The 27413-nt window shown below is 39.8% G+C and overlaps 1 protein-coding gene across 2 annotated transcripts in view; it reads right to left on the bottom strand.

The window, feature by feature from the left end:
• Nucleotides 1–27413, bottom strand: part of ADGRB3 (adhesion G protein-coupled receptor B3) — an 883764-nt gene that overhangs the window by 505034 nt on the left and 351317 nt on the right. For both annotated transcript variants that reach the window (XM_005688755.3, XM_018058811.1), the window contains 2 exons: nucleotides 9130–9294; nucleotides 8518–8682 (listed from right to left, as the gene is read on the bottom strand). In XM_005688755.3, coding sequence (XP_005688812.1) covers nucleotides 8518–8682; nucleotides 9130–9294 — 330 coding nt within the window. The remainder of the gene's footprint in view (nucleotides 1–8517; nucleotides 8683–9129; nucleotides 9295–27413) is intronic.

The following is a 27413-nucleotide window of genomic DNA, read 5'->3' as shown; positions in this document are numbered from 1 at the left end:
ATGATTTTCTGCTTTATATATATATTTTTTGTCTCCTCCTGCTAGAATGTGAGCACCATGAAGAGAAGGATTTTTGTTTCATCCTTTGGACACATAGCACTTACAGGTCTGCTAAAAGATAGTGGAAAACTACTCCCTGGTAGCTCAGTTGGTAAAGAATCCTCCTGCAATTCAGGAGACCCCAGTTTGATTCCTGGGTCTGGAAGATCTGCTGGAGAAGGGATAGGCTACCCATTCCAGTATTCTTGGGCTTTTCTTGTGGCTCAGCTGGTAAAGAATCTGCCTGCAAAGCAGGAGACCTGGGTTCGATCCCTGGGTTGGAACGATCCCCTGGACAAGGGAAAGGCTACCCACCCCAGCATTCTGGCCTGGACAATTCTATGGACTGTGTAGTCCATGGGGTCGCAAAGAGTCGGAAACTACTGATCGACTTTCACTTTCACAACTATAAACACACGTGTATTTTTAACCCAAAGCTACCAAATATGCTCAAAAGGTCTGTTTTCCCATTACTCCAGTGCCTAAGACGACAGAGAATGAGGATGACTTGCAAAGTACTGAGGACTCTGTGTGTGTGTGTGTGTGTGTGTGTGTGCATGTGTGTGTGAAAAAAGTCAGTAGTAAATAATAAATTTCCTTTAGAAGCAATAATAGTGAGCAGTTAGCTACTACACTTTTCCTAAAAATTAGCCAAAATGGGTTTCCATGGTACTGGATAATTACAAAAATTGATCTTGTATGGCTGTGCCTGACTTGGTAAGAGTCCCAGGGACCCTATTCAGAATCCTCTGATAAGATCTGCATATAGCCTAACTGGTGAAAGAAAAAGCTGATTAAAAAGCTATTTTTCCAACCACACCAAGTAAGTACTAGTTCCCATTTGCCTGGTGACAAGCACAAGGGGGTACTTCAGCCAGTTCAAAAACAAAAACATAAAAAAAAATCACAGTAACTTTATAAACCCAGAGAAGTCAACAAACTTTGTTCTCTGCCCTGCAAATTCATGAAGCTTAGGATTCATCACGCTTTTTGTACTGAGTTTCTACTCAGTACACAAGTGATAAGAAAGGAAGATGCCAGGGGAATCAAAGATTCAAACTTGCAAATTGGTCCAGGATTCTCAGCTTTTTAGAAGGAATGTCGAATCCCTCAGCTGTTTTAAATATTTCATCAAAAGTTATTTGGCATCTTTGAAGATTAAATCTTTAAAAAAATTAGTTCAGAAAATCATACCTAAAGCAGAACAGTGTAGATAGTAAAATGACATTTTATTTTCTTCCATCTTAGGTTGATGACGTTCCCAAGAGTGAGAATTTTTCTGGGGTCACACCTCAGTGGCAGGAATGGAACTCATTCATTCTATAAATATTTGAGCCCCTATCATGCCCCAGTCTCCTTGATAAATACTGCACACACACAAAAACAAACAAGGAACAGGCAGGGCTTCTCAACTCCATGATAGTGAAGGACACATAAGCAGAGAAACTGCAATGCAGCTGGGCGCCCACTATGATTTGGGGAGTCCGGGCTGCTCTAGGAGTACATCAGGGGAGGACTTCCTGAAGGATGATCAAGTGGAAGTGCGAAGGACAAGGAAGTGCCAGCCAGTGAGGACGGGGAAGTGTGCCTTGGGAACCCCGTGCAGCAGGATCAGCAGGGAAGGAAGAGCCTGGTCCATCCAAATCTTGGGGAACCTTTCAGGATGACAAGGAGAACTGGGGATGGTCAGAGGGGGGTTGCTGCAGGAGGGGGACGGGTGAAGTGAAGAGCTAAAAGAGGGCTTTGAACTTAAGGGGAGGGACACGTATTGTCATGTTTTGAAAGCCGTCCAGGCAGTTTGGAGAGTGGGTCGAGGGAGAGCGAGACTAAAGTCAGGCAGGCCTGTGACAATTGAAATCGTGTAACCAAGGAAGTAGGGCTGGGGGAATCACAGAAGTGGCCAGGGAAGCGGGTGGATTCCAACCCGCTTAGGAGGATGGCAGGCTCTGCTCCACGGCTCATGTAGGAGGTGAGGACGAGAGAGACAGCAAAGATGGAACTCGGGTTTCCAGGAAGAATGTCTGGTGTGCTCTGCCCTGAGTTACAGACACGGGGAGGATGCAGCTTAGGAGAGATGCTGAAAATAGTTTTGATGTGGAGTTATCTAAGCGCATCCTGGCATCAAAAAGCTGGTTGGTGTATGAAACTAAAGTGCAGGAGAGAAAGAAAAGCTGGAAATAGAGATTTGTGTTATTTTCTTTTCCTGTTTAATGCTACCTGTGTGCATTTTGTAAATTACAAAATATATAATTAGTTCAGGCTACGGTTCTGTGCTCAAAATAAAAAACATATTATTGTGTAGCAATGTGAACCACTTGCTTTTTTATGCCTCAGCAAAATGGAACCACGACTCTGTTTTATCGGCTGAAAAATCCCACTGTTTACGCTCACTAGTGTAAAGATATAAAAACCCATCTGTAAGATACAACTGTACTTGAAGACACAAGTACACAGTTAGCATGCTCCCTTAAAACAAGGTAGCAATTACCTAGTGATTAGCTGTTAATCTGTCTATTCAAACTGATTTTCTGTCTCTTAAAAATAGCAAAAATTATACAGGACTTAAATCAATTTGATGTGGAAAATTAGTTTTCCCCACTTATGCTAGAATTTCAGCATTAAAGAGAAATTGATTCTACACTGTAGAGCTGCATGCAGAAAACAGAATAAAAAATACATATCTGACTTGCTGGCAATTCTCTAATTCTAATGTTTCAGGAGCCCCCTGTGCTGGGGGTGCAGGGTAAAATGAGATCGATTCTGCCTCTGTGCTCACACTGCTCTAATTCAGCAGTGGAACCAACACATATGAAGACTTCATGATGCTGCTAAGGTCTGAGGGAAGAAGAGGGGTATTTATCAAATATGTTTTTTAAGAGCCTTCCTTATATGGAGAATGACTATTATCAATCTCAAGCTGATACACCGTCACAACAGCAATATTTACACACCCCTATGAATCAAGTACTCTTCCAAGCGCATTAAATATTTTTAATTCAAATAATTGTCATAACAACCTTCAAAGTGGCTGCAGTTATTTTCGTCTCTGTGATCATGGGGAAAAGAAGGGCGAGAGAAATCGCTCTGTGAGGAGGTAGTAGATCTTAGTCCATCAGACAGCTCTTTCAGCCTACACGACTTAGAAGTCTGACTTTTTAACTTGTTAAACTTGTCTCTAACAAAGACACAATATTTGTATTGATAGTGATTAATTAATCCCCAGTCCTCCCCCTGGGAATGGAGGAGAATGTAAGTCGATATGAGTGCAGACTCCATCCTCCTTCCTGACAATTCCCTGCTCCAGATATTAGACAGCTGTGTGTGTCTGCAAAGTAGCTCCGAGCATGGGGACAGGCAATGAAAAAGCACCTCTGCTACAGAGGATATGTGTCCTTGAGGCATACGACTTCACCTCAAATGGGTTCCAGTGACACCCCAGTTCTTCCTGCATCAGGACTGCACAACCAAGTGCCCTGCCTAAACCATTCTTCCTTGTCCACAACAGCTGGCTAATTGCCCTATGTTTCTATTTTATTTTGGTTGAAACAACAAGAGTTGGGTAAGGGAATGTGAAATGCATTATCTGTATTTTTGTTATGAGAAGATTTCAGAAATAATCCCTCCTTACTTATGAAGTGTGAATACAATAAAATCCTGCAATCTTATTAAGGTGATTTTGCAACTTGCAGCAGTGTGGCTGAGGGTGAGAACCATTTTCCATTCTTTGCTAGTTTTGTCATTTATATTTACTTACTTATACTCAAGGCCAGTGAAACCTATTGGGTCATCTGCAGCATTACCACCAACTCCTGGGAGCTTGTTAAAAATGCAGATTCCTAGGCCTAGACCAGACCTACTGAATCAGAACCTTGGGAGAGAGGACCGGCCCATGAATCTCCATCTTAACAAGCTCTCTGAGTGATTATTCTGTCCACTAAAGTTTGAGGTGCATGTATTTTTTTGAATTATAGCTTTGTTTGGATATATGCACAGGACTGGGATTGCTGGATTATGTGGTAGCTCTATTTTTATTTGTTTTGAGGAGCCTCTGTACTGTTTTCCACAGTGGGTGCACCAATTTACATTCCCACCAACAATGTGGAAGGGTTCTCTCTTCTTCACACCCTCTCCACCATTTGTTATTTGTAGTAATAGAATTTTTAACTATGGCCATTTTGACTGGTGTATGGTGGTATCTCATTGTAGTTTTGATTTGCATTTCTCTAATAATTAGTGATGTTGAGCATCTTGTCATATGCCTGTTGGCCATCTGTATGTCTTCTTTGGAGAAATGTCTATTTAATTCTTCTGCTCATTTTTTGATTGGGTTGTATTTTTCTGTTACTGAGTTGTATGAGCTGTTGGAACATTTTTGAAATTAAGCCCTTGCCTCCGTTGTTGAATACTAGTTGTCCATAGGTGTAGGGGTTTATTTCCAGGCTCTCTGTTCTGTTCCATTGATCCATATGTCTGTTTCTGTGTCTATATCATGTTGTTTTGATTACTGTGGACTTACAGTATTATCTGAATTCTGAGAGGGTTATGCCACCTGGTTTTAAATTTTTCCTCAGGACTGCTTTGGCAATTCTGGGTCTTTTAAAGTCCCATATACATTTTAGGATTATTTGCTCTAGTTCTGTGAAAAAATGCCATGGTAATTTGATAGGAATGCACTAAATCTATAGATTGCTTTGGGTAGTATGGTCATTTAACAATATCAATTCTTCTAGTCTAAGAGCATGAGATATCTTTCCATTTCTGTGAATCATCTTCAATTTCCTTCATTAATATTTTATAGTTCTTAGCATATTTTTTCACCACCTAGGTCAAGTTTATTCCTAAGTGCTTCTTGATGCATTTTTTAAAAGAATATCTGTTTTTCTTTTTTTGTTTTAATATAAATGTATTTATTTTAATTGGAGTCTAATTACTTTACAATATTGTATTGGTTTTGCCATATATTGACATGAGTCTGCTACGGGTGTACATGTGTTCCCCATCCTGAACCGCTCTCCCACCACCCTCCCCATAACATTCCTCTGGGTCATCCCAGTGCACCAGCCCGGAGCATCCTGTATCATGCTTGATGCAATTTTAAAAGGGATTTGTCAACTAAAGTTTGAGGAGCACAGCTCTGGACAATTCAGAGAGGCACTCAGAGAAGATAAAAGCTCAAAAAATGCAAGTGCAGTGATGTTTTCTTCCTACTAAAAGAAAGTTACTCAGAAACCAAATAAGTGGCTCTGAATATCTAGAGTTCAGAATCACAATAACTGCTCCATCTCTGTTTAAGTTGCTGTTATAAAGATTTTCTCAGCACATTCCACCTGCAGGCTTTGCTCATCATTTGTAGACAAAGCAATGGTGACTCCAAGAAGAACATTTTATATATAAATTAAATGTAACATCTGCCTGTGCACGGCAGGTTCCAATTTAGCAACTAATGACTAAAGATTCATGGATTCTAGAACTGGGCTCTGGGAAGAGCAAGCCCTTCCCTGGAACAGGGCAGAGAGGCCTTGGGAAGCCTAGGCTAACATAGGCGAATCACCAGTAACTCTGCTTTCTGAATGATATTAACCAGGGGAAAACTGGGGGAGAAAAAACCAACCAAACAAAAGACTAAAAATAGTATGTTTTCACATTGTAGCAATATTACAAAATTATTCCACTAGTTTAAGCCAAAAGCTTGGGTATATAACGAGACTGAGATCAATAAAATCATTATTTGGTGAGTTTGATCAATTTAAAATTTGGGCAACTCAATTATCTCCCCTGTAGCTCCTTTATTTCTTAACTAGCAGTAGTTTTTTAAATAATATTTTTCTCATTCTCTTTCTTATGAAGACAGGGACATTGATGATGCTCTTTTTAATACTTTTATTTGATCTATTTACCAGGAAAGAAATATCCTAATCTTGTTAGGAAAATATTTTATATTTTCCATTTTTAGTAGATGTGATAAGAGCTTTTGATTAAATCCAGCTAATTAATCATTATTTTCATTAATTACCCAAAGATGTGCATATATTATACTTTCCTTTCTTGACAACAGAGGGTCTCTTGGCAAACTTGATTAATTTGTTTTGTATCCAAATTAAGTGAAGCATAAAAATAAATACTAATTTATTTGTTTCCAGCAGGATGAATAAAATTAAGAATGAACAGTACTATAAATAGCTGTAGAAAAAGCATATTATTTCAAGAGAAACCTTCAGCTTTGACAAAACAAGAAAAAATGAGTTAGCAACTGTTAAGATAATTTGAAAGTTTTCTCAATTTATATTGCCTATGTGCAAATCAGGAGCAATCTAGTGGAAGAAATTAGAAAACCTATGCTCCTAATTATAAAAGGAATATATACTGACCATAGAGAAACAACTGCTCTGAGTTGAAAAGCCAGTATATCGTATAAATCAAGTCCACTGTGGAAAACTAAGTTATTTATTATCCCTGCCTTTTTGAAAAAAATAATCTGGAGATGACATTGATGTGCATGGAAAAGTTAAAGGATAAATATTAAAAGAACCCTACTTTTATTTTGATAAAATTTCTATACGGAGGCAGAAGTATTATTGAAATTAATAGTCACATGTTAACGGACAGTCTTATTTGTATGAAGGTGAAAGATCAGGACATATTTTCAAAAGCTTGGTACATATGATTATCTTTTTACCCCTGTACAAGCATTAATTTGTGAATTGTTTAGCTAACTCAATAATTCATTTTAATTAAAAAATGTTATTTACATACTTGGAGATGATTTAAATCACAGTTTTGAAAAGAGAAAAATTAAAGTATCAAGGTTAATGTCAAAAATATTTATTTATATAATCTAAAAAGTGTTTACAGTTTTGTACAATTTTTCAATCTCCCTGAAATCACGAAAGACAGCAAATAAGCCTAGTAAACAAGGTGTAATATCTTTTTTTGTAAATAGATATGTAAAATGTTTTCCAAACAGCAGGTGGCAATCTTTATAAATCTGGTTGCAAGCAGCACCATCTTATATCTGTATTTGCAGATGAAAGTCAGTGTTAAAGGACTGGTTAAGAACCTTGGCATGCTCAGACTAGTTTAGATAACTTCAAATATTAAAAAGGGTCTTATTTAATTATGCTTACTGTTCCAGTGAAATTTCTCCCTGGGCAAAATAAATGCCTTTGTTTAACGCTTCTTAATTTTTATGAAGCACAGGAGAAATTTCACAGTGCTAATTGGTGAAGATATCCTTCTTAACAGAATCCTTCATGCTGGTTAGTTCTTATCATTCAGGATTCATATGGTTTTAAGAATGAACAAAACTAATTTTAGATTTTTTAAAGCTCTAAAAAGAACACAACTGACTTATTGTTGCCCTCAGAGTCTAGTTTCTGTTGCTATTATCTCTGAACCATGAAAAGTCTTTAGAATTCTCAATATGGAGAAATACAAAGTTTTGATCCCAGATAACTCTTAGAATTCACTGAGTTTTTTTTTTTTTTTTTTAAACTGAAGTAGTCATGTTAGATAAGAGACAGAAATCCATAGTTGTCTGAACTGAAAAGGAATCTCAAACAGGGGCAGTCATCACACCCAGCAGGACCAGACAGCCAGAGTTGGCGAGCTTACCCACAATTAACAGTGGCAACATCAACTCTAATTGGGTCTTTGAATTTCTAAGTTCAGAGTTTTATACACAGCAATGAAATCTTAAAATTCCATGCTATTAGCTTTTCTGGCATGTTTACAAAATTTTGCCAGTGATATCATTCTAAAATCCTAATTTTCACTTATTTATTGAGTCTTGAATATTAACAGTATCTTATGAAATGTACACACTCATAGGAAAGAGTCTCTGTTCTACATGAACTTTCAGATATATGTGATTTATAATATGGTCAATTTCTGACCTTTCCTGTATGCTATGCTTCTGTGTAAAATCCTCTAATGTAGCAATACTTCCAGGCTTTCTCTATGAATTAAGACCTGATGCTGTCATTTTAAAGTGAGTTCCTCACAGGGATTTCCTTTTGCAGTGGGAATGGGGCAGGTAAACCGAGGTGTCCAAGGTCACACATCAGGATGGATTCACAGTGAAATTTAAGTTTCTGAGTTTCAGCCTTATATTTGTATTTTCTCGCGCATCTATTTTCTACTAAAGTAATCTAAGGCAACTTGTTCTCTCAGTAAACAAATATTTCATAAAGATAGTTACAAAAATGATACCCCAAACTATCAGTAATTTCAAACTTGTCTACCCATGTTATTGTTCAATATGCCTACTCATTTTGCAGCAAACAATTTAAAAACATACAGAAAACAGTCTATGACACAGAAACAGAGGAAACCTCATACATTAGGGAAAGAAGTGAATCACCATTTATCAACAGCAATACTTTAACTGAGGAAGCATTATCTTTAACTAACGGCAATATTTTTCATCTTTTTTTTTTGAGGGCCCAGCGTATCTCCCGGGGACACTCTGAGCGCACTCACCAGGACAGCGCTGCTCACTGCATCTCCGCACTTCCTCGCCTGTCCCTTCGCAAGGCTGCCCGGTCATGGCCGCGCCCTGGCAGGTCCTCATCCTTCTCTCCCAGCCTCCGTCGCAGGACCTGGAGCAGCCACTCCAATGACCCCACTGATTCCACTGCCCATTGGCTGAAAGAAACATGCCACCACAGTCAACGGCGGAGTACAGTGCTCAGCGCTTCACGTATTCAGAAGTCTGAGGACCATAACTGTTCAGTTTTTATTAATCCAACACCACGAATAAAGTATACACAAATATTTGACTTTCCGGCCAAATTTAGAGCACTGTGATGAACAGAAGCTTCTATGGACATTGAGTTTTAAAAGAGTACAAGTTCAGCTCTAGACTTCATCGATTTACATCAATATTTAGTATAATCGAATTAATTTGATCTAATTTAAGAAGCTGCTGAATTTTGTTGCCTTCTTAATACAACATACAGTAGAATGAGCTTTGGTACAGTTGGCTTCATTGAGCAGAAATGTATAATGATCGGTTTATCCCATGACTGTCCTGCATGGCGCTGTCACAGACCTAATGGCAGGCATCCTTAAAACGCAATCCTCAGGCCTCACCTGTGCACTCGGGGTTGTAACACTCTCTGCTCTCTGCCCAGGGCCCCCTGCACTCCGAGCCCCCGTGCGCAGCCGCAGTGCACAGCCGACTCCTCTGCTGGGTCCCATTCGAGCAGGTCACCGAGCACTGGCTCCAGGAGCTCCACTCCTGCCACTGTCCGTCGACTGCAAGGCAAAAGCAGAGATGGTATGAGGAGGTTTCCAGGAGACAAGGCTGGAAAGGCGTACACAAAGTAGACGCAGGTCTTTACTGCACTTTTCAGATGCTGCACTTATGACAAATTAAAGTTCCTTAGTGACCTTGTGTACAGCAAGTGCATCAGCGCCCTTTTTCCAACAACATTTGCTTCCTGTGCCACATTTTTGGTAACTCTGACAATAATTCAAACTTTTTATGATTATTATATTTGTTATGGTGGTCTATGATCGGTGATCTTTGATGTGAATGTTGTCATTGCCTTGGGGCACCAGGCATATACGAGACGGGGAACTCAACAGGTAAGCGTTTGGCGTGTGTTCTGACTGCTGCACCCGGCAGCTGATCCTTCATCTCTCTCCCTCTCTTTGGGCCTCCCTATTCCCTGAGACCCAACAGTAATGAAATCAGGCCAATATGTAACCCTACAAAGGCCTCTAAGCGTTCAAGTGAAAGGAAGAGTCACACATTTCTCACCTGAAATCAAAACCCAGAAATTAATAAGCTTAGTGAGGAAGGCATGTTGAAAGCTGAGGCAGGCCAAAAGTCACACCTCGTGACAGCCAGCCAAGTTGTGGATGGAAAGGAAAATTTTAAAGGAAATTAAATGTGCTACTCTTGTGCACACTGGAGTGAACAAAGACTTCCTGATTATACAGAGAAAGTTTGACCGTTCTGGAGAGAAGATCCAACCAACCACACCATTCCCATATGCAGAAGTCTCATCCAGACATAATAGGGCCCTGAAGTGAAGTTGCCCAGTCGTGTCTGACTCTTTGTGACCCCATGGACTGTAGCCTATCAGCCTCCTCTGTCCATGGAACTTTCCAGGCAAGGGTACTGGAGTGGGTTGCCATTTCCTTCTCCAGGGGATCTTCCCCACCCTGGGATTGAACCCAGGTCTCCCACATTGCAGGCAGATGCTTTACCCTCTGAGCCACGAGGGAAGCCCAAACTACCTTCCATTCTATGAGGGCTGAGAGAGGTGAGGAAGCTGCAGATGAAAAGTCTGAAGCTGGCAGAGACGGGCTCGTGAAGTTGAAGTAAAGAAGCTGTCTCTGTAACATCTAAGTGCAAGGTGCAGCAACAAGTGCTGATGTAGAAGCTGAAGCAAGTTATCCAGAGATGTGGCTAAGATAATTCATGAGGGTGGCTACCCTAAACAACAGATTTTCACTGTATACAAACAGCCTTTGATTGGAAGAAGATGCTAAGACTTTCATATTTGGAGACGAGAAGTAAATGCCCGGATTCAATACTTCAAAGGACATGCTGACACTCTTGCTAGGGGCTAATGTAGCTTTTAAATTGAAGCCAGTTCTCATTCACTATTCTGAAAATCCTAGGGCCCTTAAAGTATGCTAAACCTTCTCTCTCTGTGTTCTATTAATGGAACAACAAAGCCTGCATGACAGGACATCTGTTTACAACATGGTTTACTGAATATTTTAAGCCCACTCTTGACCTACTGCTCAGAAAAAAGATTTTTTTCAAAACATTACTGCTTATTGACAATGCACTTGGTCACCCAAGAACTCTGATGGAGACAATGAGACTAATGTTGCTTTTTCATGCCCACTAACATAATGTCCATTCTTATGGATGGAGATCAAGGCGATATTTTGACCTTTAAGTCCTATTATTTAAGAAACACATTTTGTAAGCCTATAGGCACCGGCTATAGTGATTCCTCTGATAGATCTGGGCAGTGAAGAAGAAACCTTCTGGAAAGGATTCACCATTCTAGACGCCATTAAGAATATTCATGATTCATGGGGAAGTGCTCCAAATAACAACACTAACAGAAGTTTAGAGGAAACTGATTACAATCTTCATTGACTTGAAGGGGTTCGAGACTTAAGTGGAGGAAGTAACTGCAGATGTGGAAACAGCAAGAGAATTAGAATTTTATGGGGAGCATTAAGATGTGACTATTGCTGCTACTGCTGAGTCGCTTCAGTTGTGTCTGACTCTGTGCGACCCCATAGACAGCAGCCCACCAGGCTCCCCCATCCCTGAGATTCTCCAGGCAAGAACACTGGAGTGGGTTGCCATTTCTTTCTCCCAAGATGTGACTGAATTACTGCAATTTCATGATAAAACTTGAAGGGTTGAGGAATCGGTTGTTGTAGATAAGTAAAGAAAGTTTCTTGAAGTGGAATCTACTCCTGGTGAAGATGCTGTGAAGATTATTGAATGACAACAGAGGATTTACAATATGACATAAATGTAGTTGCTAAAGCAGAATGGAAGTTTGAGAGGACTGACGTCCATCTTGAAAGTAGTTCTATTATAGCCAAGATGCTATCAAACAGGATTACATGCTACAGAGAAATGTTTCATGAAGAATCAGCCAATGTGGGAACTTTTCTGTCTCATTTTAAGAAATCGCCACTTCCATTTGAGCCCTCAGCAACAACCACCTTGACCAGTCAGTAGCCACCAACATATGGGCAAGATCCTCTACCAGCAAAAAGATTACAATTTCCTGAAGGCTCAGATGCTATTATCAGAAGGCTCAGATGCTTTATTGCTATTTTTTAGCAATAAAGTATTTTAAAATTAAGGTACGTGCATTGCTTTTAAGACATAATGTTATTATTGCACACTTAAGAGACTACAGTATAATGTAAACATAATTTTTATGTGCACTGGGGAACCAAAAAATTGGTATGACTTACTTTATTGTGATATTCCCTTTATCGAGGTGATCTTGAACTGAACCTGTGATATTTCTGAGGTGTGCCTATACAAGGTGAAACCAACCTTGAAAATGAATGCTAACCAAGAGACTCTAAATGAATCCAATTAGATGTTATTACCCTCCAAACAACTATTACCTCATTCTTCATTTCTATTTACTTTTATGTATCTATTATTTCATTTATTGATTTATTTCTTCAAATATATTTATTGACCACTTAAAAAGACAAGACCTTGATTTTGGAGATGGGTACAGGTAGCAATGAATATAATAAACAATGATAATTATAGAGCTCATATTTTAGAAAAGGACTCCCTAAAACAAGTTAAACAGTTAGGTACACGCCAAATAAATTAATTCTATAGCATTGCTGCAAAGGATGATTTCAAGACAGAATGAGACAAGAGTTTACAGGGTCTTGGGAGCCTTACCTGACAAAGCAAGTTTTCAAGTACACTTGAAGGATAATAGGAAGTCCCTAAGAAAGTGCTTATTCTATGAAGATACAGAGGTACTGGGCAGGACCGAATGAGAGGCATTGTGAGCACCACCCAGACAGCCAGGTGAATAACTACCAGGGAGGTCAGGGAAGAGACAGGGGCCAGATTTCACACTTTTTGTCAGCCATGTTAAGGATTTTAGCTCTTTGCTCCGATCGTTAAGCAGCCATTGGAGGATTTCAGTGGGACTCGGATGGTATCTGGTGCAGGGCAGAGAAAGAGCAGCAGGAGAGCAAGGGAGGGTCTGAGCTGGAGGAGGAAACCTGCCAGGGTGGCATCCTGGGGAGATCAGGGACACGAGGGAAGGGCCCTGAGCGGAGAGAGGGCCAAGGGGACATCCAGGTGTCCAGGCTGGGATAGAATTCAGATGGTTGAGCCTTAGAAGTTCAAATTGAGATGCATTTATTTATTCACTAATTCAAATGACTATTGAGAATCTTTCAGTCACCAGACACTGTGATAGGTATTACAAGAAATACTAGAATTTGATTCCAACCCCTCAAAAATCTTTTAGAACTCATCAAAAGAATTACTCTATTTACATAAATAAGTAAATAAAAAATGAAAAGTAATACCAATTTAACACAACAATAAAAACACTCAGGAAACTCATCACACCTACTAGGAGCAACTGTGTTAGACTAGTATGGTAAGATTTGGATGGTTTAGACAAAGGAGAAGCATTCATGAAGGTATAATCCCATAGGCCACAAATGAAAAGTGAGCAAAGGAACCAGGCAAAATATTTACCTCAAGGCATTAATTAGCATATACGTGTTAAAAATGCACCAGGATATTACTGTCCACTTTTTTCCAATGTCATTCCATTGCTTTTCATCTATTTCATAAATCCAAAGTTATAAACTAATGCTTCTGTGAAGACCCACCCTGGCAGAATAGGAATGAGTACTTTCAACCCAATTTCAGATTGTGCAGGGAGCTGTTAAAAAGAAAGTTGTTTAATATGTACCTAGTGGTACTGTGTGATTAAAAAAAATCATAAAAGGCCAATTTAATCATCCCATTCATGTCATTAAGCATCTCACTTTCAGTACCTGACACAGTCTTATTGACTATATAATCCATTTGCCAGACAAAAAAGAAGTCTAGTGAATCCATTTCCTCTAGATGTTGGCTTTGAAGATGAGTGTGTTTTCCATTTCAGAAGTTTGCCTTTCTAAGATAACACTTATTAAGTTTGCATTCAGAGGAGAAAGGGTTTAAAAAAATAAGATTCATACCTGCACTGTAGGTACCACCTATTTGGCCTAAAACTGTACAGGTATTCAAGTTACTGAGAACATTCAGAAAGCAACACAGAAAGAAAGATGAATTAAGTGATACCAATCAGTTCAGTGCTAAGTGACCAGAATAAAGGAATATGTGATATCCTTAAGAATTCTGCTTTAAAGTAAAAAAAAAAAATTAGTAGTTTTTAGGAATGTAACACTTGTACACTCACTACAAAGAAAAGAGGGTAAGTGTATACAGCTAGGAAGATGTAAATTTAGGAATGAGTGAGATAGAGTACGACTCAAGAGTAGATAATTCAGCAGGGGGCTATATTATGGGTGAGGAGAGAAAATATCTTGCTGAAGACATATTAGACATATTAGAAAAACAGATTATTTGTGAAGTGTTTTGCTCAGTTGAATTTTTTTTTTGAAAGAAGACTTTGCATCAGTTCAATTCAGTTCAGTCGCTAAGTCATGTCCGACTCTTTGTGACCCCATGAATCACAGCACGCCAGGCCTCTCTGTCCATCACCAACTCCCAGAGTTCAATCAGACTCATGTCCATCGAGTCAGTGATGCCATCCAGCCATCTCACCCTCTGTCATCCCCTTCTCCTCCTGCCCCCAATCCCTCCCAGCATCAAAGTCTTTTCCAATGAGTCAACTCTTCGCATGAGGTGGCCAAAGTATTGGAGTTTCAGCTTTAGCATCAATCCTTCCAAAGAAATCCCAGGGCTGATCTCCTTTAGAATAGACTGGTTGGGTCTCCTTGGAGTCCAAGGGACTCTCAAGAGTCTTCTCCAACACCACAGTTCAAAAGCATCAATTGTTCGGCACTCAGCTGTCTTCACAGTCCAACTCTCACATCCATACATGACCACTAGAAAAACCATAGCCTTGACTAGACGGACCTTTGTTGGCAAAGTAATGTCTCTGCTTTTCAATACGATGTCTAGGTTGGTCATAACTTTTCTTCCAAGGAGTAAGCGTAATCATTGTTAAAATTTTTTTAAACATTTTCAGTCCATACATTTGTAACATTAGTTCAGTCTTTCTGTTAAAGTACACATTTTATGTTGTGGCTAAAGTTCAAGAACGAGTAAAATTAGACATTTGAGGGAATTCTGAACTTTGACACCACTATAAACATCAGCAAAACATATACTTTATACAGGAAGTTTTGTTTATAAATCAGTTACATAAAATAAATAATAATGAAAATGCATCAAGTGTAAGTTTCTGATGTTTTATTTTACACTGAGAACTAGAAGTCTCTTTTTGTGAATATTCCCTGCCCAATATGAAAGAATGGCTATGACAAACTAACTGATTACATACTTTCTTAAAAAGAAGAAAAGACCAGTATTCCCTTAGTGTGTTATATAGTGTGATAAATCAAATTTCCATTTCCAGTGGGAAAATGGAAAATTGAGAAGTCAGAAAGAGAGGGGTATGGGAATTTAATTTAAAGGATTCGATAATTGACCAATATGTATACGAAAGAATTTCTTTTAGTGTCAAGTGTGGAACATTTATTTTGTCATCTTGGAATTTTAAAAAAAAATCATTGATTATGTTCTAAGGTGGCAGAAAAGGTCACTTTTCATTCCAATTCCAAAGAAGAGCAATGCCAAAGAATGTTCAAACTACTGCACAATTGCACCCACTTCACTGGCTAGCAAAGGAATGCTCAAAATCCTTTAAGTTAGGCTTAAACAGTATATGAATTGAGAACTTCTAGATGTACAAGCTGGATTTAGAAAAGGTGGAGGAACCATAGATTAAACTGCAAACATCAGTTGGATCACTAAAAAAGCTAGAGAATTAAAAAAAAAAAAAAAAACTGCTTCATTCACAATGCTAAAGTCTTTTTGTAGATCACAAGCTGGATTTAGAAAAGGCAGAGGAACCAGAGATCAAATTGCAAACATCTGTTGGATCACCAAAAAAGCTAGAGAATTCAAAAAAAAAAAAAATCTGCTTCATTCACAATGCTAAAGTCTTTGACTGTGTAGATCACAAACTGTGGAAAATTCTTAACGAGAGAGTAATACCAGACCACATTCCCTGTCTCCTGCGAAACCTGTGTGCTGGTCAAGAAGCAACAGTTACAACTGTACAAGGAACAGTGGACTGGTTCTAAACTGGGAAAGAAGTACATCAAGGCTTATATTGTCACCCTGCTTATTTAACTTATATGCAGAGTACATCATGCAAAATGCCAGGATGGGTGAAGCACAAGCTGGAATCAAGACTGGTAGGAGAAATATCAACAACCTCACATATGCAGATGACACCACCCTTATGGTAGAAAGTAAAGAGGAACAAAAGAATCTCTTAATGAAGGTGAAAGAAAAGAGTGAAAAGGCTGGCTTAAAACTCAGCATTCAAAAAATGAAGATCATAGAATCCAGAATCCAGTCCCATCACCTCATGGCAAACAGATGGGGAAACAATGGAAAGCAACAGACTTTGTTTATTTTCTTGGGCTCCAAAATCACTGCAGATGGTGACTGCAGCCATTAAAGACATGAACTCCTTGGAAGAAAAGCAATGGCAAACCTAGTCAGTGTGTTAAAAAGCAGAGACATGACTTTGCTGACAAAGGTCCATATAGTCAAAGCTATGGTTTTCCAGTGGTCACGTACAGATGTGGGAGTTGGACTATAAAGAAAGCTGAGCACCAAAGAATTGATGCTTTTGAACTGTGGTGTTGGAGAAGACTCTTGAGAGTCCCTTGGACTGCAAGGAGATCGAACCAGTCCATTCTGAAGGAGATCAGCCCTGGGATTTCTTTGGAAGGATTGATGCTGAAGCTGAAAACCAATACTTTGGCCACTTGATGCAAAGAACTGACTCATTGGAAAAGACCTTGATGCTGGGAAAGATTGAAGGCGGGAGGAGAAGGGGGATGACAGGATGAGACAGTTGGATGGCATTACCGACTCAATGGACATGAGCCTGAGTAAACTCCAGGAGTTGGTGATGGACAGGGAAGTCTGGTGTGCTGCAGTCCATGGTGTCACAAAGAGTTGGACACAACTGAGTGACTGAACAACAACAAGGGTGGGGGGCAGAGGATAAATTAGGAGTTTGGGATTAAGATATACACACTATTATATATAAAACAGATAAGCAAGAAAGACCTACTGCAGAGCAAATGAAACTATACTTCCCTGGTGGCGCAGTGGTATGAATCTGTCTGCCAATGCAGGAGACAGGAGACACAATGTAGGTTAGTTCTCTGGGTCAGGAAGATGCCCTGGAGTAGGAAATAGCAACCTACTTCAGTATTCTTGCCTGGGAAATCCCATGGACAGAGGAGCCTGGCAGGTTACAGTTCACAGGGTCACAAAAGAGTTGGACATGACTTAGTGACCAAACAACAACCATAATAACTGACAAGAGGGAAGAATCGGAAAAAAAATATTGGTACATATGTACATATAACTGAATCACTTGCTGTACACCTGAAATAAACTAAATCAACTATACTCCAATAAAACTTTTTTTAAGAAAAGAGTATCACAATATCTCTGTGAAAATATCTGAACCAAGAAGAAAAAAAGAAACGTCTTTCAGAAATGGTAGTGTTATTTCACTAAAATGAAAAAAAAAGTTGATGTTTTTGAGGGGTGGAAATTAAGAGCTCTGTTTTGGACATTTAAGCATTTCCCAAGCTGACATGTACATTACACTTCAGGGATAAATGTTGAGATCCTTGAAAACCAATTATCATATGATACACCTTAGGTTTCTTTTTCATAACCACTTAGCTAGGTACCACACAAGCCATGAAGAGACTTTTTTCTTCTTATCTGATGCTTGCTGGAGAATCCAAAGCAGTGCTGAAGCTGCCTCTCCCAGATGCATTTAGGTTTGCTCTCCACCCGGGTGAGTTCAGACCAGAGAGACTATCAAAGCACTCCCCACCCCATCTCCACTTACTCAGATGGGACTGTCCTACATACTTGCAGGGCGAATCCAGACTCTGCAAACCCATGAGTTTGAAAACACCTCAAAGCTTTCTTTCTAGAGATCTGTGCTTGCTGCTGCTGCTGCTAAGTTGCTTCAGTCACGTCCAACTCTGTGCAACCCCACGGACAGCAGCCCACCAGGTTCCCCTGTCCACAGGATTCTCCAGGCAAGAACACTGGAGTGGGTTGCCATTTCCTTCTCCAAAATCTGTGCCTATTGCAAGCTAATTAGTATCTGTCATTCTGTCAGAAAAGTCTTTCTGATGGTTGGGGGAAATGTAAACAATCCAACAGACTGGTTCCAAAGAGGAAAAGGAGTCTGTCAAGGCTGTATATTGTCACCCTGCTTATTTAACTTATACGCAGAGTACATCATGAGAAACGCTGGACTGGAAGAAACACAAGCTGGAATCAAGATTGCCAGGAGAAATATCAGTAACCTCAGATATGCAGATGACACCACCCTTATTGCAGAAAGTGAAGAGGAGCTAAAAAGCCTCTTGATGAAAGTGAAAGAGGAGAGTGAAAAAGTTGGCTTAAAACTCAACATTCAGAAAACGAAGATCATGGCATCCAGTCCCATCATTTCATGGGAAATAGAAGGGGAAACAGTGGAAACAGTGTCAGACTTCATTTTGGGGGGCTCCAAAATCACTGCAGATGGTGACTGCAACCAAAATTAAAAGATGCTTACTCCTTGGAAGAAAAGTTATGACCAACCTAGATAGCATATTAAAAAGCAGAGACATTACTTTGCCAACAAAGCTCTGTCTAGTCAAGGCTGTGGTTTTTCCAGTGGTCATGTATGGATGTGAGAGTTGGACTGTGAAGAAAGCTGAGTGCCGAAGAATTGATGCTTTTGAATTGTGGTGCTGGAGAAGACTCTTGTGAGTCCCTTGGACTGTAAGGAGAGCCAACCAGTCCATCCTAAAGGAGATCAGTCCTGGGTGTTCATTGGAAGGACTGATGCTGAAGCTGAAATTCCAATATTGTGGCCACCTCATGCAAAGAGTTGACTCATTGGAAAAGACTGTGATGCTGGGAGGGATTGGGGGCAGGAAGAGAAGGGGACAACAGAGGATGAGATGGCTGGATGGCATCACCGATTTGATGCACATGAGTTTGGTTGAACTCCGGAAGTTGGTGATGGACAGGGAGGCCTGGCATGCTGAAATTAATGGTGTTGCAAAGAGTCGGACACGACTGAGTGACTGAACTGAACTGAATTGAACTGAAACAATCCAATATGGCCTTCCCAGGTGGCACTCGTGGTCCAGAATCCACCTGACAATGCAGGAGACATAGAGGCCTGGGTTCAATCCCTGGATGGGGTGGACCCCCTGGAGGAGGAAATGGGAACCTACTCCAGTATTTTTGCCTGCAGAACCCTATGGACAGAGAAGCCTGGTGGACTACAGTCCATGGGGTCGCATAGAGTCGGACAGGACTGAAGCGACTTAGCACGTAAACATGTATGCAGACATTCCAAAACTGGTCTTGCAGGCTGTGGACACCGTCCTGAGAATCCACACTGTGATTGGCCTGGCTCTCCTAGACTCATGCACAACTGTGCGCATGAAGACCCACCACACTCTGCCCTCCTGGAACCCACCGTCTGAGGGGCTGTGGTGGAGACAGATGACAGCAAACAAGGAAACAAAGGAGAAACAACAGTTTCAGCAGGAAGAGTTATAAAGACAAAATGACCACAGAAGAGCTGAGTTCCCATCACTAGGAGGAGCCAGAGACCTGAGCTCCATGGAGGGCTCCACCCAAGGAGGGCTTGAGGGCAGGAAGGCTTTGTGCATTTCAGGAAAGAGATGAGTTTGGGGCTCATGAAGAGGGAGACACAGCAGGAGGTGGGTCCTCAGGGCAACAGAAGCCAGATCTTGGGGAGTCCAGCAGGTACAGGACCAAAAAGCTAAGACACCACGAGAGGACTTTATAGTCGTGAAGAGACATGGCGTCATTCACATTTGAGCCCTTCTATTTTGTGGATCTGTGCAGACTGGGCTGCAGAGGGCCGGGAATTAATGTGGCAGATGTTAGCGGACTAGACTACAGCCCAGACAGGGGTAAATGGTAGGACCTGTTACTGAACTGAGTTAGAGGAACTTTCAAACAGGTCAGCAGGCATATAGCCCTGCAATAAAAATGTCTATCTGGAACATGTTGAATCTGCAGTGCCATTACAGACATAACCCAGGGAATCCTGCATTGAACAGACTTTGTTTAAAGTCGTCTCTCCCAAATTTCCTCCCTCCCTCGTCTCTTATTTTTTCTTTCATGGAACACCATTTGACATCACATTATAAGGCATAATTTCTTCTGTGAAGAGTCAACATTTTCTTGGGCTTTTCATTTTTCTCTTCATTTCTATCATCAGCATTTGCAGTTGGGCTTTTTCAGTGTCCTTTTTCAATTTAAAAACTCCAAATGCCTGTCACTTGTGAACCATCGCACAAAGGCGTCCAATGATGGAGAATAGGAGGCCATATTTTAAAGCTGGGAAGATGCTAAGATCAGCCAGTCCTACCTTCAGAGCAGCACTTCCTTATAAAACAGCGCCACTCTGCAGACACAAAGTTTTTTTTTTTCAGTAATGTGACACATGAAGACATTTTCTGGACACAGAAAAATTAAAATTACCATGTTTAAATTGTTAGATTCCTGGGTTTTACTTTGTTATATAAGCTTCCTTCTGCAGTTGTGTTCACTTGGAAGAAAAATCTGTCTCCCATATGCAGGGGACAAGTTAGTTCCTATGATACATTTTATTTTATAACTTTAAAATTTTTATTGAAGCATAATTGATTTAATGTTGTGTTAATTTATTTTTATACCAAAGTGATTCAGTTATACATAGATACACATCCTTTATTATATTCTTTGTCATTATGGTTTATTCAAGGATGTTGAATATAGTTCCTGGTGACTATGATACATTTTAATGAAAATACTATGCTTCAGTCTATTTTCTTATCTTGAGAATAACTAGTGACACTCTAGAACTGGCTGGATAACAATAAACCCAAGTCATGAGTATTTTGTACACTAAAACAATCATTTCAACAACTGTTCTGGGTTGATTATTGCCGGCTGATTAAGTTACCAATAGGGAAGAGTTGGGGGAGAAAAGCTGGCTTGTAGGCTATCTGACTTGGAATGGCAAAGTTGGAGAGCCTTGATTTTTATTGACTTGAGAGTTACCCAGGAAATGGGAAAGACTCCTTTGGAATACAAGACTGAAATATGGAAGAACCATATGCTGAAGAGCCTAAACTTATGTTTTGTATCTGCCATTTTTATATAAATGACAAGACAGGAGATATCAAAATGAAATACCCTTTTAAATAAATAGAATTAAGGATAGAAGCAAATTACCATGGTAAGACTAAGGATTTAAAAAGTAAGTTAAGATGAAGTTAAGATAAAGTTTAAATGAGAAAAATATTAAATAGTAAAAGAAAACAATCCAGAATTAACACAGACATAATGATTTTTTTTTTAAATTTCATAAGCTAAGCACCGAAAGATCACCAGAATAGTGCTTAAAAATCTGAAATGACACAAAATGAATACAATCACTACATAATAGACCAGAAGGTTAAGATTATAAAATATAAATTAATTAAAGACCAGGTTAATGAGGTATCATTTGTGTTGTAAATTATAACATCCTCATGCTGAGAGATCAGGGACCTCTCAGATAGTGAGTCAGATAGGGCAAAGTCTCAGCATCTTTCTACTCACTGTCTCCTCAGGAGCTCCCTGCAGAGGGACAGTGGGAGGTCACCCTCTCACAGATGCTGAAGACTCAAAATACTAGCACCGCAGGAGACTGAAGCCTTGTGCTCATGGTAACAGATATTTGGGTCCAGCTCTATTCCTTAGGACCTACTATCAGGTGGTTCTTTCCTTCTTCTTGGAGTTTATAAGAGTCGGCAAATGTATCTGGAAAGTACAACCAAATCAAATCTCTCTAGAAAGGCTCTGGATCCTAAGGAATGGATTTCTCAAAGGCAGGACTGCTCAGTCCCATAGACTGACACGTACCTACTTCTCCTTAGAAAAATCCTGCCCAAGGAATCTCTTTTGAGTATCTGGTTAAACATGTCCATAAGAAGCAAAGCTCAAAAACTATCATAATATCCTGAGTTTATTTCACCAAATCCCTCGCTTTTCAAGTAATATTCTTATCTAAATCATGATAAATACCCTCAACTTTATGTTATTTTATACTTTTCAAGATTCTTAACCTAACTTTAATCGTAGAACATTCCTAAGATATGAAGGGTAATGAATACTGGCTCTGCTTTACAAATCAAAGTGGGGAATAGAAAAGAGAAAGAAGTTGCCAAAGTAAATATTTACAATTAAGGACTGGGATGAAACCTTCATCCATGTCTTGTGAATTCCAGACCACTGAACCATATTTATTCATTCAGACATAGTTCTTATAGATAAATGAAAACTTGTCAATAATTCCTTATTTCAGTCTCCTATCTGTCACTTACATATTATTTACCCCTGCCTATCTTTGCTATTATTTATCCTCTACTTCATAAATGTATATCAGAAAAAGAATTGTCAAAACAGAAACAAGTAGGGCCAAACTTGAATCACTTGTTTCTCCAGTCTTCAACTTTGGACAAAGGGAAAGAATTATTACTATTACTATAAAGCCAAATACTATGAAGGAAATTATAATGAGCCTTGAGACTTTGAAGTGAACACTTAAACATTTATTTTCCCCAAATAATTTAATTTTGGAAAAGATAAGGTAGATTTTATTTTGCAGATACACATCTATATAATGTTAAGGGAGGGCATTACCTAGGAAATGTAAACATTTCATAATGCCTGTTAATTTTCTCCAGCTGAATATTAATCAAAATCACTAAAAACAGAAACATCTAAAGTGATCCCGTCACCATGGAGGAGGGGTCACCATCTAGGGGACACCCAGGCAAGGGCCTGACAAACTTAGCCAAACTTCAGTGTTATTGGCAGCCTCCTTGGTGTCGTAATGATGTGTTATCTCTTGTTGGACCTAAAACCATCACAGAGCACATGAATACCAGACAAGGTCACTTTGAGACTGTGATCAAAATGAGGTAAACCAAAACCACTTCATGGACAAAGACAGGTCCCAGTGGAACACACATTCTCAGAACACACATTCCGAGAGAGGAGCTGCATTTTCCTCTCTCAGCTACGATGAGTGACACACCAACTCAGCTGGTCTTCACTTGTCCTACATATTTACTAAGATACTAAATCCTAGAGCTGCCCCCCTCACCCTGACACCACCAAATGTGAAGCAAAGTCCTACTTTAATAAACTTTGTCTGAAATCACCCAGCACAAGCCCAAACCATTGACAAGTCTTTCCTAATACCCTCTTGGGCTTCCCTGGTACCTCAGTAGTAAAGAATCTCTCTGCCAATGCAGGAGACTTGGGTTTGATCCCTGGGTCAGGAAGATCCCCTGGAGAAGGAAATGGTATTCCACTCCAGTACTCTTGTCTGGGAAATCCCATGGGCAGAGGAGCCTTGTGGACTACAGTCTATGGGATCGCAAAAGAGTTGGACATGACTGAATGATTAAACAGCAAAAACACCACCCTCTTACTAAGATGCCCTGCAGTTCCCTATGATAATTCCCCCTCACTGTGGAGAGTGACAAACCCAACTTGTTCAACTATAAGTGTCATCCTGATGGACTCTCACTGGAGCACAGGGACGTGATAATACTACTAATATTTATTAATAGCATTTGCTAGTTTGCTAACTACCAAGTTCTCTCCTTTACAGCACCTCATGTGGCCTTCTCATGAGGAGGGTGTTACTATTCTGTCCTCAATGTGCAGCTGAAGAAACTAAGACCAGAGGAGCAACACAGATGTGAAATGTAATATCTAAATTCAAATATGTTTTCACTTGCAAAAACCAAAGATCTTTCCACTACAACACATTAATGTATATTTATTTTTATTTTTTATTTTTTTAGCAGGAGACTTTATTTTATTTTATTTTTTAAATTTTAAAATCTTTAATTCTTACATGTGTTCAGTTATTCTTTGGATACGACCAGGTACAAAGTGGCACAGAGAGTGAACAGGAGATACAAGAGCACTTCTTTGTTGTCAAATATATCAACTAATATCATTGTGAACTTGATGCTCAATTAGTGACTGCAATGAAAATTTGGAGACAACAGAAAACACAGGTTGGACTTCCAGAAATTCTGGGTATGGTGAGGTAATAGAAACAGACCACAAAGACCACTGAACACACAAATACATACATACATCCTTCCATAGTATGACACTTGATTGGTACTATAGATGAGAAAGAGGCTACTCTGTCTATGGGGATTCTCCTGGCCAGAAACTGGAGTGGGTTGCCATGCCCTCACCCAGGAGATCTTCCCAACCCGGGATCAAACCTATTTTTCTTAGGTCTCCTGCACTAGCACGTGGGTTCTTTTCCACTAGCACCACCTGGGAAGCCCATAGGAGATACATGTGCTGTGCTAAGTCGCTTCAGTTGTGTCTGATTCTGCAACCCTACGGATTGTAGCCCATCAGGCTTCTCTGTCCACGTTCTCCAGGCAAGAATACTGGAGTGGGTTAATGTGTCAGCCAACCAAGAAGAAACACTTATCATCCCAACAATGGAGTGGATGCTATGTAGGAATGATGAGTGTTGTTCACACTAAATAATGAAATGTGTTTTATTTATGCAAATTTTGATCAGTTCAGTTCAGTTGCTCAGTCGTGTCCAACTCTTTTTGACCCAATGGACTGCAGTAGGCCAGTCTTCCTTGTCCATCGCCAACTCCCGGAGCTTACTCAAACTCATGTCCATAGGGTCGGTGATGCCATCCAACCATCTCATCCTCTGTTGTCCCCTTCTCCTCATGCCTTCAATCTATCCCAGCATCAGGGTCTTTTCCAAAGAGTCGGTTCTTCACATCAGATGGCCAAAGTATAGGACTTTCAGCTTCAGCATTAATCTTTCCAATGAATATTCAAGACTGATTTCCTTTAGGATTGACTGGTTGAATCTTCTTGCAGTCTAAGGGACGCTCAAGAGTCTTCTCCAACACCACACTTCAAAAGCATCAATTCTTCAGCACTCAGCTTCCTTTACAGTTCACCTCTCACATCCATACGTGACTACTGGAAAAACCATAGCTTTGACTAGACAGACCTTTGTTGGCAAAGTAATGTCTCTGCTTTTTAATATACTGTCTAGGTTGGTCATAGCTTTTCTTCCAAAGAGCAAGCATCTTTTAATTTCATGGCTGCAGTCACCATCTACAGTGATTTTGGAGCCCCCCCAAATAAAGTCTGTCACTGTTTCCATTGTTTCCCCATCTATTTGCCATGAAGTGATGGGACCAGATGCCATGATCTTAATTTTCTGAATGTTGAGTTGTAAGCCAACTTTTTCACTCTCCTCTTTCACTTTCATCAAGAGGCCCTTTAGTTCTTCTTCACTTTCTGTCATAAGGGTGGTGTCATCTGTATATCTGAGGTTATTGATATTTCTCCCAGCAATTTTGATTCCCTACTGATAATATATGACATCCTATTCTTATCTGATACTTTCCTTAGTCAATGTCCAACTTTCTCCCATTCCTTTTGAGCAAAGTTAAATCACTTGCCTCCTTGCCATACAAGGAGAGAAGGAAGGAAAAGTTAAATCTGTTATTTCCTAGTTTGAGTCATTAGTAACTGATTTGTGTACTATATCTAAACAGTGACTAGTGTTGGCTGGGGGCAGTGGGCCAGCAATATACAGAGCAATACGTGTTTCTTAAAAGCTGGGAAGCTGTTCTCACATGACCCTACACTAAAACATCACTGCCCATGATCAGAACTTGCACGATCAAATCTTGCAAAAGTGGTGACCAGAGACCCAATTTTTTGTTTTGAATGTTCCCCTGCTTTCTTCTGCTCCGTGGCCCATGTCAGCCTAACCAAGGAGAACCAAGTGTGTGTCTTACCTACACTCTTCATCACAGACACGTTTCTTATCACAGTTTTTTTTTTCTTTAAGAGGATAAAACATAGGGAAAACACTCTCCGACATAAATCACAGCAGGATCCTCTATGACCTACCTCCCAGAATATTGGAAATAAAAGCAAAAATAAACAAATGGGATCTAATTAAAATTAAAAGCTTCTGTACAACAAAGGAAACTATAAGCAAGGTGAAAAGACAGCCTTCAGAATGGGAGAAAAAAATAGCAAATGAAGCAACTAACAAACAACTAATCTCAAAAATATACATGTATCTCCTGCAGCTCAATTCCAGAAAAATAAATGACCCAATCAAAAAATGAGCCAAAGAACTAAACAGACATTTCTCCAAAGAAGACATATGGATGGCTAACAAACACATGAAAACATGCTCAACATCACTCATTGTCAGAGAAATGCAAATCAAAACCACAATGAGGTACCATTTCACGCCAGTCAGAATGGCTGCTATACAAGTCTGCAAGCAATAAATGCTGGAGAGGGTATGGAGAAAAGGGAACCTTCTTGCACTGTTGGTGGGAATGCAAACTAGTACAGCCACTATGGAGAACAGTGTGGAAATTCCTTAAAAAACTGGAAATAGAACTGCCTTATGACCCAGCAATCCCACTGCTGGGCATACACACCAAGGAAACCAGAATTGAAAGACACACGTGTACCCCAATGTTCATCACAGCACTATTTATAATAGCCAGGACATGGAAGCAACCTAGATGTCCATCAGTAGACGAATGGGTAAGAAAGCTGTGGTATATATACACACTAGAGTATTACTCAGCCATTAAAAAGAATATATTTGAATCAGTTCTAATGAGGTGGATGAAACTGGAGCTGATTATTCAGAGTGAAGTAAGCCAGAAAGAAAAACACCAATACAGTATACTAATGCATGTATATGGAATTTAGAAAGATGGTATTGATAACCCTGTATGCAAGACAGCAAAAGAGACACAGATGTATAGAACAGTCTTTTGGACTCAGAGGGAGAGGGAGAGGGTGGGATGATTTGGAAAAATGGCATTGAAACATGTATAATATCATATATGAAACGAATTGCCAGTCCAGGTTCGATGCATGATACTGGATGCTCGGGGCTGGTGCACTGGGATGACCCAGAGGGATGGTACGGGGAGGGAGGTGGGAGAGGGGTTCAGGATGGGGAACACGTGTATACTGTGGTGGATTCATGTTGATGTATGGCAAAACCAAAGAATATTGTAAAGTAATTAGCCTCCAATTAAAATAAATAAATTCATTTTTTAAAAAGAGGATATCTTAGGAATCTCGGGTAGGATGGCTATAAGAAATGTAGGTTGAAATCACTTAATATTCAAATTACTACCTTTTATTGAAACTAGAGCATTTATTTGTGTTTTTCAGAATTGCATTCTATTTTTCAATTGCATTCTATTTTTCACTGCAACCCAGTTCAATCCCTGGGTTGGGAAGATCCCCTGGAGAAGGGAAAGGCTACCATCCCAGTATTCTGGCCTGGAGAATTCCATGGACTGTATAGTCCACGCAGTGGCAAAGAGTCAGACAAGACTGAGCGACTTTCACTTTCATTTTTCACATGCGTGTTTCTAAATCCTCAGAAGACATTGCAAATTTCTAGAGATCA

The sequence above is a fragment of the Capra hircus genome, chromosome 14 (genome assembly GCF_001704415.2).
Source record: "Capra hircus breed San Clemente chromosome 14, ASM170441v1, whole genome shotgun sequence".
NCBI lineage: Eukaryota > Metazoa > Chordata > Mammalia > Artiodactyla > Bovidae > Capra > Capra hircus.
Note: the sequence above shows the minus strand (reverse complement) of the source record. Positions and strands in the feature narration are given on the sequence as shown.